The sequence below is a fragment of the Rhodnius prolixus genome, unplaced genomic scaffold (genome assembly GCF_049639745.1).
Source record: "Rhodnius prolixus isolate KJV_2025 unplaced genomic scaffold, Rpr scaffold_33, whole genome shotgun sequence".
NCBI classification, from domain to species: domain Eukaryota; kingdom Metazoa; phylum Arthropoda; class Insecta; order Hemiptera; family Reduviidae; genus Rhodnius; species Rhodnius prolixus.
In genome coordinates, this window is record NW_027411608.1 from 346,064 (window position 1) to 359,697 (window position 13,634).

The 13,634-nt window shown below is 32.8% G+C and overlaps 2 protein-coding genes across 12 annotated transcripts in view; one reads left to right on the top strand and one right to left on the bottom strand.

Annotated features, from left to right (window-relative positions):
• Window positions 1-820: 820 nt before the first annotated feature.
• On the top strand, window positions 821-10,163 carry Txl (Thioredoxin-like). 2 transcript variants are annotated; one of them, XM_074130109.1, is made up of 6 exons: window positions 874-1,104; window positions 1,308-1,464; window positions 3,091-3,201; window positions 7,078-7,200; window positions 8,284-8,444; window positions 9,552-10,163. In XM_074130109.1, exons 1-6 carry the CDS (start codon window positions 1,007-1,009, stop codon window positions 9,763-9,765), a joined length of 864 nt encoding a protein of 287 aa, XP_073986210.1. In that variant the 5' UTR covers window positions 874-1,006; the 3' UTR covers window positions 9,766-10,163. The 2 variants fall into 2 exon arrangements, with proteins under 2 accessions (XP_073986211.1, XP_073986210.1); XM_074130110.1 differs by lacking the exons at window positions 7,078-7,200; window positions 8,284-8,444; window positions 9,552-10,163 and adding an exon at window positions 3,626-4,169 and having other exon boundaries at window positions 821-1,104.
• Window positions 10,164-11,947: 1,784 nt separating this feature from the next.
• LOC141455206 (uncharacterized) overlaps window positions 11,948-13,634 on the bottom strand; it is a 78,192-nt gene continuing 76,505 nt past the window's right edge. For all 10 annotated transcript variants that reach the window (XM_074130090.1, XM_074130085.1, XM_074130084.1 and 7 more), the window contains one exon: window positions 11,948-12,823. In XM_074130090.1, coding sequence (XP_073986191.1) covers window positions 12,364-12,823 — 460 coding nt within the window. In that variant the 3' untranslated portion in view covers window positions 11,948-12,363. The remainder of the gene's footprint in view (window positions 12,824-13,634) is intronic.

Here is a 13,634-nt window from a genome sequence, read left to right on the forward strand (position 1 = left end):
ATGATCTCATTGTTTACAGAAGAATGTTTCAAACAATAGCGATTGTTTATTATACAAGCTATTTGTTTAGCTGTGATCGAGTAATTTGGATATAAGTGATTAGAGCAGATTTCAAGAAAATTTATAAAAAGTAAACAGTAAGTTTTCTGGTAAACAATTTTCTTCAAATTTGGCATTCTAAAGGATTAATGAAATAAAAAATAGGCGATAATATTCTACTTCATTCTGAAGTGACATTTCAGTAGTGTTCACATTTACAGTTTCCCTCGAGAGTTACTAAAAATATAATTTTTAGAATTATTTTTTTAAATATAAGAGACACTTGATGGGGAAATAGTGTTCGAAATTTAAGTAAAATCATTTGAACTATCCTTAATTATAGATAAGGAGAAATCGAAAAAGAGCATCATTAATACCGCATACAGTTGGCAGAATTTCGTTTTTCATAGAATCGAAAGTGGGTAATGGTACAAAAACAGAACACTGAATTTGAGTTATTTTTTACTTTTTATTTTTTAGATATTCAGCAAACAGAACTCGACACATCCAAACCTTGCGCAAAGAACATAATATGTTCTTTATCTTATATGTAAGATATTATCTTACTTAGGAGACGCTAAATCACCTTATTCCAATGAAAACCCAGTTACAACTATTAAACACTACACTAACTTACTAGAAGGTAGGAAAGTAAAAAAAATGATTTGATCATGTGCTATATTTAATAATCGAGGAAAAAATTCTATAGTTTTACAAAAAATCAAAAGTGTCAACAATTAAGTGAAAGTTAGAAATCGATTTTGATCGACTATATTCGTTAAATTGACTTTACTATTCGAGAGTACAGAGTGAATCAACTTCACTAACTTTTTATGCATGGAAACAATTTAAGAACCTACCTCTCTTGTGTTAACCCCCCTTTTCTGTGCTTAGTTGCTTGTCATCCCAATAATTCTATCATTATTCAATCTTTTTTTTAAATTTTAAATAACGACAAAAAATCAAAATGAGTTTAATAAAAGAAATTCGTGATGAGCCTCAATTTCAAGAAGAACTAGGAGCATCATCGACTAAGTTGGTGGTAGTAGACTTTACCGCAACATGGTAAGCAATAAAATATTCTTTTTTGATGTTCGTGTCTTAATATAGTGAGAACTACAGTAATTCTGCGGCAAGAAATATATTTCCTTTTTTTTTAGCTATGTGCAGCTTTTAAATAAATTAAACATTTTAATAGTTTATCTATAAAAGATAGTGACTTATGGTGCAAGTTATTAGTGTTGTATTGTTATTTTATATATTTGAAGGTGTGGGCCATGCCAGAGAATTGCTCCATTCTATGAACAAATGTCTCAAAAATATCCTAGAGCATCATTCTTAAAGGTGGACGTTGATAAATGCCAAGAGACTGCTGTAAACCAACATGTTTCCGTTATGCCAACGTTTTACTTTTTTAGAAATAAGGTTAGTACTTTAAGATTTTTCACGAATTTTGTTGTTTTGGTTTCTATGCACGATGGATATGTACCGTGTGAGGTTGGTGTTTGTATTTCCTAACTATTACAATGAAATAACTAACTACAATGAAAGAATCAAAATCAGACCATTAGATTAAGGGAAAAACTTTGATGAAACCATAAGCATCGTAAGCTCACTTTACATGAGACCGTTTCTCGCCCTTTTATGTCCTTACTCTACTCCAACATCATAGTTCCTTATGTATCTATGAAGCCGGTTAATATTAACACTAGTAAAGCCAAAAAAACTTTTCTTCGAGGGAAATATTTTTCCCTTGGTTCATTTTGCAAGGGTCGTGCAATTTTTGTTTTTATCAACACAGAGTTCCTTGAAAGACTTCGAAACTTGTTTTGCATTATTTGTAAAATATTATTTCTCACAGCGACGAAAACATTCGTTCTCATTCATAGAGAATCTGTTAAAATAGTAATGGGCAAAAGAATCGCTTTCGTTAGAAATTATTCATTTTTTGCTCGCGTAATAATTTTAATCTGAGGTCGTTTGATAGATATTATCAGAATTAAAAGAAAGTAAAAAAATATAAGATAGGTGTTGTAATAATTTAAAATCAAGAATAATATTAATCGTGTTGCCCATGTGAGTTATTAATATGAGAAATATATTAACTCCCAGCCATAAAAAAATGAGTGATATAAAATTATTCAAAAGGTGTGGCTGATTATTCTAAACTATAAGTTAACTCCATGCAGTAACCCCTTCTCTAGTTCTAATAAATGTCTTCGAACACTGAAAAAAATAAATTCTGGATGCATTCTTAGGCTGGAAACATAGTGGAGCGGCGAGCAAAGCGGCGATGATAGCGAAGAGCAAAGCGGCAAAAACAAAAACTAGAAATAGAGTTGCTCTATCTTCGCTTTGCTCGCCACTATGCGCGGTCCCATATGTTTACTTGTGTTTGATTTCGCCGCTTCGCTCTTCGCTATCATCGCCGCTTTGCTCGCCGCTCCACTATGTTTCCAGCCTTAGGATAAGTCATCGCGCTCTTCTCTTAAGGGGCTATCTTAAGTTCCTGGAGAAACGATGTCTTATGTATTTTTTGTTTTCTTCAATCTCCAAGTGTGCTTGATCTGAAGTTTTATCAAGTCTCGTTGCCACCAAATACATGTTTTCACACCCAAATCGTTCGGATCAAACTGTGTGGTACTGCTGAAACATCGGAACATGAATAGGATATAGTCTACAACGCCATTTTTAAAGCCCCATTCTGAATTAGTAATCTCATAATTATTCATAAAGACCTCAACATTCTTTTTTTTTACATTCCATAAACCTTAATATTTCTTTACACCCTAATCTTCTTGTATCAAATCTTTTCATCAGTCTTCACTTCCATCTAATCCTCTAAGACGGCTGACGCCATTGGCCTCGCATTATCCACGATTCTCCTATTATATTTATGGTAAACATTTCATTTACATGTTGCACACACTACACAGTGCAGTTTTACGTGTTCAATAAGAAATTTGAGCAAAAAAGAAATTATAGGAGTGACAAATTTCAGTAGTGTTTTTTATAATAAATTTATGATGAATTGAATATGTTCACGAACAGGTCAAAGTTGATAGTATCCAGGGAGCTGACCCGACTAAACTTGAAGAGAAAATCAAGAAATATTACGATGCAGATGGTGAAACTGAAGAAGATGTTGGGGTGGCAGGGCATGTGAGTTTGAAATTATTTATTCCTTAAAACAAAAGATTATGGTTAATAATTCAGAAGTTAGAATTCAGAGAGAGAAATTAATTGCTTACAATGAGGAGAACCGCATGAAAAAAAAGGTATGTTTCAAGCCGTTAAGACTTCTGTAGATCTCAATTTATTGTTGCTGTTATTCAGTCGAAAGTTAGCGAGTATAGTTATTAGTGAAAGTAAAATTCTCCACACCAAACAAACAGATGTGTCAACCCCCTGTTGAAGGATGGACATTCAAAACCAGCCAGAAATAAAATTAACTTATGGTCTGCGTCGAACAAAATCAGCGATATTATCTGCGATTACAACCATACATTTCCAATAAAATTTTAATCATTTACATGAACACTTTTTAACGAAAATTAGTTTTCATAAGGTGATAAATTTTGTACAGGATATTCCTACAGTAAGGGATGACTCTCCCAATATGACATCAGAAGAAGAAGAAGAAAAAGAAGAAATGCCCTTGAAAAATCAGACTAAGGCAGATGATTCATTGAGTTCCAGTTCCACTTCTCAATCATCTGCCGAGAAGCTCTTAAGCGTATCTACACCTAGTGCTACTACGGCGGAAGCTCTGCTTTGTCTGAAATCTTTGATCGATGAACTAAAGAAAAAAGATAGTCATAGTATTTTTGGCGAATTTATTGCCGATTCTTTAAGAAACTCCAGTAGACCTGAGTGGGAAATAAATCTGGCTAAGCAGTACATAGCTGAAATAATTTTTAAATTGCAAAATGGTACATACGCTAGTAATGCACAACAGATTAATGATACGCAAGAAATGGCTTCACCGAACTCCAATCCTGATGTCTGATTAGCATATTTTGTCACCTAATTTTGAGACTTCTCAAAGATAATAAATTCACGAATACTTTTGTATTTATATAACTTCTCCAAAAATTGGATAAAAATACAAAATATATTTGAACGAGAAACTCAATGATTTTATAATAAAAACTATCAATAGGAAACAAAATTAAATATTTTTATTTCTTACATCTTAACCATAAGAGTGATAAATGTGGGTAGGACCCGAACTAAAAACCTGCTATTGCGGTAGGTGGTGATGTAGTAGCAGATCTCTTTAGATGATTTTACTTTGCTTCCTTTTTTTTTTTGTTTTTCCAAGTTTATATGTAATTCACGTGTCGATAATTTGAAACGATTGCCATACTTCCCCTTAACAAGTGTAAGAGCAGAACATCGCTTTAATGTTACTTAGGGTAGCCCTAACCCTTTCATCCTGCTAAATTCTATCAAAGTCGGGCTTAGGTTTACTTAGTTATTAGTAATAATAACCTCACATACATGGGGCTAACTTCTCTCCCCATTAGATAGATGTACAGGGTCGAGACCCCCTAAAGGCACATCTACATGAAATTCCGAATCGAATGACACCTCATTCATGAAAATTGATCCGCTTGTTTAAGCCCTACGTTGTTTACAAAAAAAAAACAAGAACAAGAATAAGAAGTCAAAGAACGAAGAACATTTACTGAAAATACCGTTTTTGCCCAATTTCGGCAACTTTTGTTTTTCTATAAGATCTATTAGATCTGGGTTGTTACAAACAATTACAGTTACAAAGGAGGATTTTCCCTACATTATAAAGAAAATTGGGGAATTTTATCTTTTATAGGGAAAGAGAAAAAAAAGTTGGGTGTTTTTCTACGTTACACTTTTTTGTTTTTGTGCACTTTTTTATGATCAACCCTTATACAACTGTCCTTCCAGACAGTTTTAATTGTGACTATGAAATTAAAACAGGCCTAACAAATCCCTTGGATAGCTCTATCCTCAAATTAATTGAGAGACACCTCCCAGTCTTCACTCATAGTCGAAAGGCTACCAGCTAAGATTACATAAATGTAGTTTTTAGAATGTTAAATTAAGTTTTACAAGAAAGTTAATTTAAATTTAATCTTTTGCAAATTATATATCTATATCAGTCTTCATTGTACTTACAATAAATTCGTTTCCATAACTGGCATGTTAGGCAATCTTGCTGTTCGATTTATTTGCTACTATTATTTTAGTAAGTTTTAAAGAAGTTAAATATTAGTTTTCTGCAATTGATTACATTTTAGGAGAAGTATTTTTAGTAAAATATTTATCTTTGTTGGGTAAAGTTAGTCTTAGCATCGGTATATCAATAGTGTTAGTGGAGGTATCTCAGAGGTTATACAAAACAGTGATGCCTAAAATATATTTAAAAGATATTTCTAACTTTAAAATTAAACTGAACATCAATAAAATTGTATTAATATGTTATTTTAATGAAAAAAATGATAACTCACTAATTAAGCTCAGGTAGCTATGTACAGTGACAATTTAAACTTACGTCTTTTGTTCAACTTTTTATTGAACTTAATATTACTAAAGTATAAAAAAATAGATAGTGCTTTTAGGTGATTCACTTTAATAAGTATTCAAAACTAAGACACCAGTTAATTAATTCACAGTTATGTATCGCTTCAACCCATCTTTTTGCCCAGTAATTCAATACCTCTTTAGCTCTACCAAGATACTTTGGAAGTAAAGAATTCAATAATATCTGCTTTCATCTCCTCGCCCGCAGCAAAATGAGTCATGGATCCGGAATGAGGTGATTGTAATGGAAGAGAGTTATGAGGTTTTCTTCCTCAAAAAACAATTACAACTATGAATCTCAGGGCATAGTACCATTTTAAGATTTGATATCATATACAGTAAAAGCTCTTTATTCGCGGGGTATATGTTCCATAAATATGCCGCGAATACAGAAACCGTGAATACGGAATGGTAATTTATTATATGGGATTATAGGGGATACGTTCCTAGCTGACAAAATAAAAAATTTTTGAACATTTTGATTAATTATCTTAAGGCTTGGGCAATGGTTTGAAGAATTTTGTAATTTTCTCTTGCTTGGCAGTTTTTAAAAGCTCCTTCAATTCAGACTGATACGCAGCAGTCGCATTAGCAATTTGCCTTTTAAAAATAAGACTTCGTTCCATAGACGGATCAATGTTCATAAAGAAATCGCAAAGCTCACTTGCCATTCTTAAACCTTCACTAAGATTTTTCAAATTAAATGTCACGTTTCTAGTGCTTGTTGAAGCCTCTACTTGAATTTAACATTTCCTCCAAGTCGGTTTCAGTCAAATCTTCATCTTGCGATTCAAGCAATTCCTGAATGTCACTTGATTCTATCTGTTCGAACCCATCTCGTCCTATTCCATTCGCGATTTCGGCTATGTTTGCAGTCAAAGTTTGAACTTGCCCAGATTCTTCCGTCATTTTCCGCAGTCAGAGCAGGGCACAGTTTTTTCCAGCATGACTTCAATGTATGTGGCTACAGTTCTTCCAATGATTCTTTTATGTTTACGATGCATTTTGCTATGTTAAATTTCTTCCAGCATTCCATAACATTCATATCAGGATTACATTCCATATTATCCAATATGATTTTGAAGGTTCGTCTAATGTAATAGAGCTTAAAGGCCTGGATTATTCCTTGGTCCATAGGTTGAAGCAAAGCCTTTGTGTTAGGAGGTAAAAATGTCACTTTTATATTTGGATGCATAGTTTTAAGTTCGCGAGGATGACCTGGTGCATTGTCCAAAACTAGAAGTGGAATCCTTTTATTATTATGTATGTGTACTTATTAGATCCGCGAATATAGGAATTGGGTCGCATTTTTTTAATCCGCGAATAGTGAAAACGCGAATGAAGGAAGCGCGAATAAGGATCTTTTACTGTACTGCAAAAAATCTTTAAAAAAAGGACATAAAAATCCTGAAATAAGTGGCTCGTCCATATATTTTGGTTTTATATTCATTTTTTGTTTTTCTTTTTTACCAGATGGATCTGATCAGTTTTGTGCTTAAAAATCAATGCGAGGCCCTAAATGAATCTGACGAACATCCACTCACCCAGTGTCTATCAAGTGGTGGAGGATATTTAGAGTCAGATTGTGATGAACAGGTAAATAATTAAGAATTATTGTTCTTTTTTTACTTACAACGAATAAAAAGTCCACTGAGTCACAAAAAAGTGGATTTTTAGACAGTCGTTGTGTACGTGAGTGTGAAAGAGTATAAAATATCTCAGAAAACAAGAATAATTGAATAAAAAAAAAATTAACGTGTGTCTGTGTCATGGACACGGCCGTGTGTTGTACGTGAATACGTTTACGTAACGGGTTATATTTTTTATATAAAATATTTTTATTTATGTATTTAGGATGAAATCAAGGAAACAAATCAAAGATCGAACACAATCTATGCCCATACAGTCCGTTGTCGATGTAGAAACGATTTCATCATCCACTTGCATAATTTCAACCGCCCCAGCTGCAGATGTACTGGACACCGTCGTTGATTCGCTCGGCCTCGTTCATTCTTTTACGTTCCTAGGCACAACTAGACTCGGTCATATGGTGTTTTATTATTACCATTCGATTGTTCTTGAGAAGAGCCCTTTCCAACCGTATACGATCTCTGTATTTGGTTTTGGCTTTTCGACGCGTATAGGCCGAAATTATATATTTTTGATAATATTTTTTTTATTCTAACACCTTATTATATTCACTGTCACTATTTTACACTAATGTTTTATATACAATTGATAGATTGTGACGACAGCTGACGATTAAAACTTAAACAGAACATCGTAGCTTCTCCGAAAGTTATACTAATTGCAAATCTCGATACGCAGCAAAATGATCTCAAAATGGCGGCGCTTCCCTCTCCACCGCGCGCGCGATGCGTCACAGTCCTCGCTTATCGTAATAAATTCTTTGATCCTTTAGCTATCCAGTGTGGTCTAATTTAATTTTGGATGTAGACGATGGATTCGAAACTATAATGCCAAACTGTTATCATTAGGTTTTTTGGATTGCCACCATATGATTCAAATTTAAAGACGTATTCACGTCAAAAAAATCTTCCTTCTACGTTTCAACCATATTTTTATTAGTTCATCTTCAGGACTACAAAAACAAGATTCTTTTGATGAAACTCCTTCCTTTATTTCTAATAATTATTTTTTTTTTTTTTCTATTTCCAGCTTATAATATCGTTAGCATTTAATCAAGCAGTTAAAATTCATTCTATAAAATTCAAAGCACCCCTAGATAAAGGTCCGAGAAAAGTTAAATTGTTCATCAATCAACCAAATACTTTAGATTTTGATGCGGCCTCGTCTAATTTATCTGTACAGGAATTAGAGTGAGTATTAAAACTGATTTAAGATTATTTATTTAGCTTATAGCGTATCAATAATGTATTGTGCTTAAAGAAAGGCATGCTCTTTTCATTGCGTCTTATTTCTATTTTATTATATAGAGCAGCGTTTCCCAAACTTTTTTGACCGCGGCCCGGTACGAGATTTTAAATTTTTTCGCGACCCACCTTATAAAAAAAAACCATTTATTTACAAAACAAATTTTATTTTTTAATAAAAATCAAAATTCAAGTTATTTGTTTGTTTATTTCATACACAAAAATTGCAAAATAATTATTTAACAAAAACATAAGTAATTAAAGACAATCCATTATCTTCATTTAAAACTTAAAGTAAATTTTGTTTTACATATTTTGACCTTAGTGCGAAGGATGATGTTGTTTTTCATCACGTAGTAATTTCAAATTAGGACTTAATGATGTTAATTTTATTCTCAAATTAGGTTCGACATCCAATCTGTTTCGATACTTATTTTTTAAGTACACCAAGGCTGAGAACGCAGTTTCACACGTATAAGTGAAGACAAAAGGCATTAAAAATTGTATCGCTTTTTCGCTTACGCTTGGATATTCCTTTTGACAGCGCAACCAAAAATTAATTAGTGGTACAGTTTCAAACACTTTTTTAAGATCGGTGTCGCATGAAATTTCAATTAAATTATCAACCTGGGGAACCCCTAATCAATATCTTAATAACTCAACGAGTCCATTCTTAAGGATGTGGGTACAAGTCTCCTCATACTCGGTGACATTTACCAGCACTAGAAAGCAGTGATTAAGGTGGTAGGAGAAAGGTTATATTAAAAAATCAAACATTGAATTTATCTTAAAGAAACAAAAACCAAAACAAATACCTTATTATTTAATTCTTTGCCAAACACGTAAGCAGCTCTAGTCTTTTTGTTTCTTGTAAAAAAAAATTTAATTTCAATTATAAATCATCACTATAACATTCTTCTGTAAAATTTTGAATTCGAAAAGTTTACGCCATTAACCTGCACAAACATTACCTTCTTTCATAAACATAATGATGTATATAATGATAAAACATATTATATTTTTCTTTTTTAAAATTTTCTTTCATTCTTATAGGGTAACAAAAACAGATTTAACTGAAGGAAATCCAATAAATCTACGTTTTGTGAAATTTCAAAATGTACAAAATGTACAATTATTTATACAAGAGAATCAAGAAGGTACTGAAACATCACAAATCGATTATCTACAATTGATTGGTTCGCCAATAATTACCACTAATATGAGCGATTTTAAACGAGTTTCTGGTAAAAAAGGTGAAGCTCATTAAAGGAAGGATGAGAATAAAAAGGGAGATATTTTGATAATTATGTATATAAATATATATATATATTTTTTTTTCTTAATGATTTAATAAAAGATTAAGTTCTAAAAAAGGGAAAGAAAAGAAAATTAAAATATTAATTGCATTAGTCTCTTTACGTAATTTTTTTTTTTGTTACGAATGTTACATACAAAAACATTTAAAAATATGGAAAGCTATTTTTTTTGAATACCATTTCATATTTCTCTGTTTGTGAAACAAATATTTCTCAAGAAAAGGAAAATATTGAAATTAATAAGTTATTAATTAAAGTAATAATAAAAATTACTAAGAGAACTTCTGTGAAATAAATGTATTTATAAAGAATAAATAAAAACTGCTTGCAATAAATAACTATAAACCTATTTTGTTTTGAAAAAAAACTTGTCCCATTTGCCTTGCTATTAAATATTATAAGTGGATGATGGAGTTTCTTATAGATGATTTGTTTCGAAACTCTTTCTTCCCATTCTAAGAGTCAGAGAGAACTGCTAACGTGCTTGTTGTTTTCTTCCGATTTTGAGCTTTCACAACACATTTTGTGGTCCTCTGAGTTTGAAGGTTGTTTCGAAAAGTGGGATTGCAAAACTTAAAAAAAATTGTAAACACTGCACTTTAATCACAATTAGGGTTTAGTTTGAGACATCCATGAGACTCGAAAATGAGCAAAACAAATTTTCTGAATAGATTTCTTTTTTTTTTTGTGGAAAACGATTTCCATGAATTTCTTGAAATTTGGGACATTTTTGGTATAAAAGTGAATCTATCTTCTTTTTTTTTTTGAAAGAGGACAGACTTAAAACTACTATTTTAGGGTAATCTATGACTTCATCTCATGTACCATTAAGGGCCCAAATTCACTCTTGGAAGCCGTCTCAATCGTAGCTGGAAATCATTAAATTAAGGCAGTGCTTACCAACCTTTTTCCGGTCATGGCACATTAGTCCTGATACCAAACAGTAAACGGCATACATGGAACTGAAATACTCCCATTTCATTTTGAAAATGACGTATTATGCTCTCAACTAGTGCTGTACAATAACAACACTATTACAATCCTACAAAAAATACAAGTTTTCGTGGCAGGCTGTAATAACAAACCCAATCTTTCACCCCCCGTCTATACGGTTCTCTGTCAATACAATTATAACTACATTTATACAGTAGCAATGAATCTTATGACAAAGAAATCTTTATTTTAATGCCTATATCGTAAATCACAAACTGTCAATTTACAAGACATTGTTAAGACCCATATGGGCATACGGAGCAGAAGTGTGGGGCTCAACCAAACCCTCGTAACTCCAAACGCCTGCAGATACTACACAGTCTAAAATCCTACGGAAAATCCTGAATGCTCCATACTACATCACTAACAGACCTTCACATCCCTTTCGTCACTGACCTAATAAAGTCTCGCTACCGCAACTTTCACAGCCTCCTAGCTCTCCATCCTAATCCTCTTGTCCAACAACTCTCCTCTCCTCACCTTCCCGACAATCCTCCTCGTTGTTTGAAGCAGAAGTGGCCTAGAGATCTATTGCTGTGATTAAATCACTGTGAAAGAGTTTCACCAGTGGGTGATTGCTCTAACCATGACATTACAAATGAACTGAACCAGTAAGATCAAATTTACTTGATGCAACAATTGTTGCAGTTGTAAATATACAAATAAAGTGAAAAAAAAAAGAAAAGAAAAAAAAAGAAGCCCATTATTGATGCCATCAAGAAGTGCCCCTGTAATTTATGTAAAATTGTAAAACCCGTAACTACAAAGAAAGTGATTTAAAAGCACCTCTAAATGAGATTAAAGTTACCAAAAACTAAACACGTCAATAAAGAAGAACGAAAGCTGTGACATATTTTACAAATTTAGTTAACAATTACTAGTCCAAGTGACCTAATAGTGTGTTAATGCGACTCCTGGCTTTGCAAGGATCGTGAAGTTATTTACTATTTTAACTTATAATTAATTTTAATGTGACGCCATTATAATTTTTTGCCACGGCACACTTCTACCATAGCCGTCGGCGCAGAGATTGGGAAGCACTGAATTAAGGTATAGGTATGCAGAGCCAATGGAGGTGCTGTTTCGTTAAAAAAAAAAAAAAACACAAATAATACTTCCACTTTCTTAAAAAAAACAAAAGAAAAGAAAAAAAGAAACTTTATTTAAACATAATGACAATCTCAAATTGCACATAAAAGTTTCTATTACTAGACATAAATAATGCGCATCAACAATGTCAGGAAAAACAAGATGCGAGAAAATATTGGTTTAAATTTAAATTCACCTTCTCTTAAAACAGAGAGTTATTTATAATAATTAATTGTTGGTCACTATTTCTAAGAGGAGCCCTTTTTTTTTTTTTTAAAAAAAAAAAAAAAACTAGTAAAATTGTGAGATAAGGCTCAAGATAAATGGTTCACTTTTCGATCTCTAAAATTAAGATTAATGAAGCCAATGGTCCCTTGATTAGACTATCGGAATGTTTTACTATTTATTGCTTTTTTGAATAAAAACTCGAACAAATAATTTGTAAAACGCGGAAATAATTGATTGAATCAGTTGGAGATTTGTGTTGAATTCGTAGGTGTTGCCATAATTTCATTACTAGTTGTGTTCTGTAAATCTTTTGTGGAATTATATTTTGATTGGCCCCATATCCATAATTTCTCCATAGCTGTGCTATTTTTCGATTCATTAACCAATTTAGATGGTTCAAGTAGATCGATTTGTTGAAAGACTGGTGTACTATTATTATGCGAATAGTTACTATTATTCATTGTTGATTCTCTATTTACCTGTTCTTCTTTCACTAAAGATCTAAGAAATGATTCCACAATAGATGGTTTATACTCATTGGTGAAGGTCATATGGGTAGGCGTTATAGTGACATTTGGTGGGCCTTCTTTATGCAAATATGCGACCGGCCAATGGAGTTTACGTCCAGAATGTGCGTATGGATAATATGTATCACTACACGGTCGCCACTGATCTCGATCTGCACTGCCGACGTAACACCTGTAAAATTCATTTGGGTAAAAGTTCATTTTGACCTGTCTGTTAATAAAGCAATATATCAATAATAAAGTCGGAAGTGCTGTGTATGATCCGGTTCGGAACTATTTTACGATAATTAAATTAGAAGATGAGGCATCCATCTATACAGCGGAGCTAATTGCTATTTTAACGGCTTTAAAATATATTTATTCGTTGTCGGAGAAAAAATATACCATTATTAGTGACAGCCAGAGTGCGTTGTGTAAATTATCACATATACACAACCAGTCTACAGGAATGAATCACATTATCGCAGAGATTGTAGAAACTATTGCCATTTTTAAAGAGAAGGGAGTCTGCATTAATTTTTTGTGGGTAAGGGGTCATTGTGGTATAAAAGAGAATGAAATTGTTGATACACTTGCAAAGGAAGCCACCAATAGTGGGGAAATGGCTAATTATAAATTACCACACACCGATATCAAGGGTATAATTGCAAAAGCAGCACTACAAAAATGGCAGACAGATTACAATAATGGTGATAAAGGTAGATTCTATAAAACTATGGCAGATCAGTTACCTAGACACCCATGGTTTAAGGGAACTGTCACTAATAAATGGGTTGTTACGACAATAAGCAGGCTGAGAGCGAACCACGCGGTGTGCGGATCGTATCTACACAGGATCAACAAAAGGTCCTCGCCTCTTTGCGTAGATTGCAATGAGGAGGAGGATTTCAAACATGTAATAATGATATGTCCACGTTATGTGGTAGAAAGGAAACGCATGTTTGACGATATATACAGGTATTTAGATGCACCATTTCGCTACG

Bases quoted from the DNA above. Each gene is read 5' to 3' on its own strand.
- Txl (XM_074130109.1), top strand. From the start codon at position 1,007: ATGAGTTTAATAAAAGAAATTCGTGATGAGCCTCAATTTCAAGAAGAA. The intron at 1,105-1,307 runs GTAAGCAATAAA...ATATATTTGAAG, and splicing joins GTAGACTTTACCGCAACATG to GTGTGGGCCATGCCAGAGAA. The intron at 1,465-3,090 runs GTTAGTACTTTA...GTTCACGAACAG, and splicing joins TTTACTTTTTTAGAAATAAG to GTCAAAGTTGATAGTATCCA.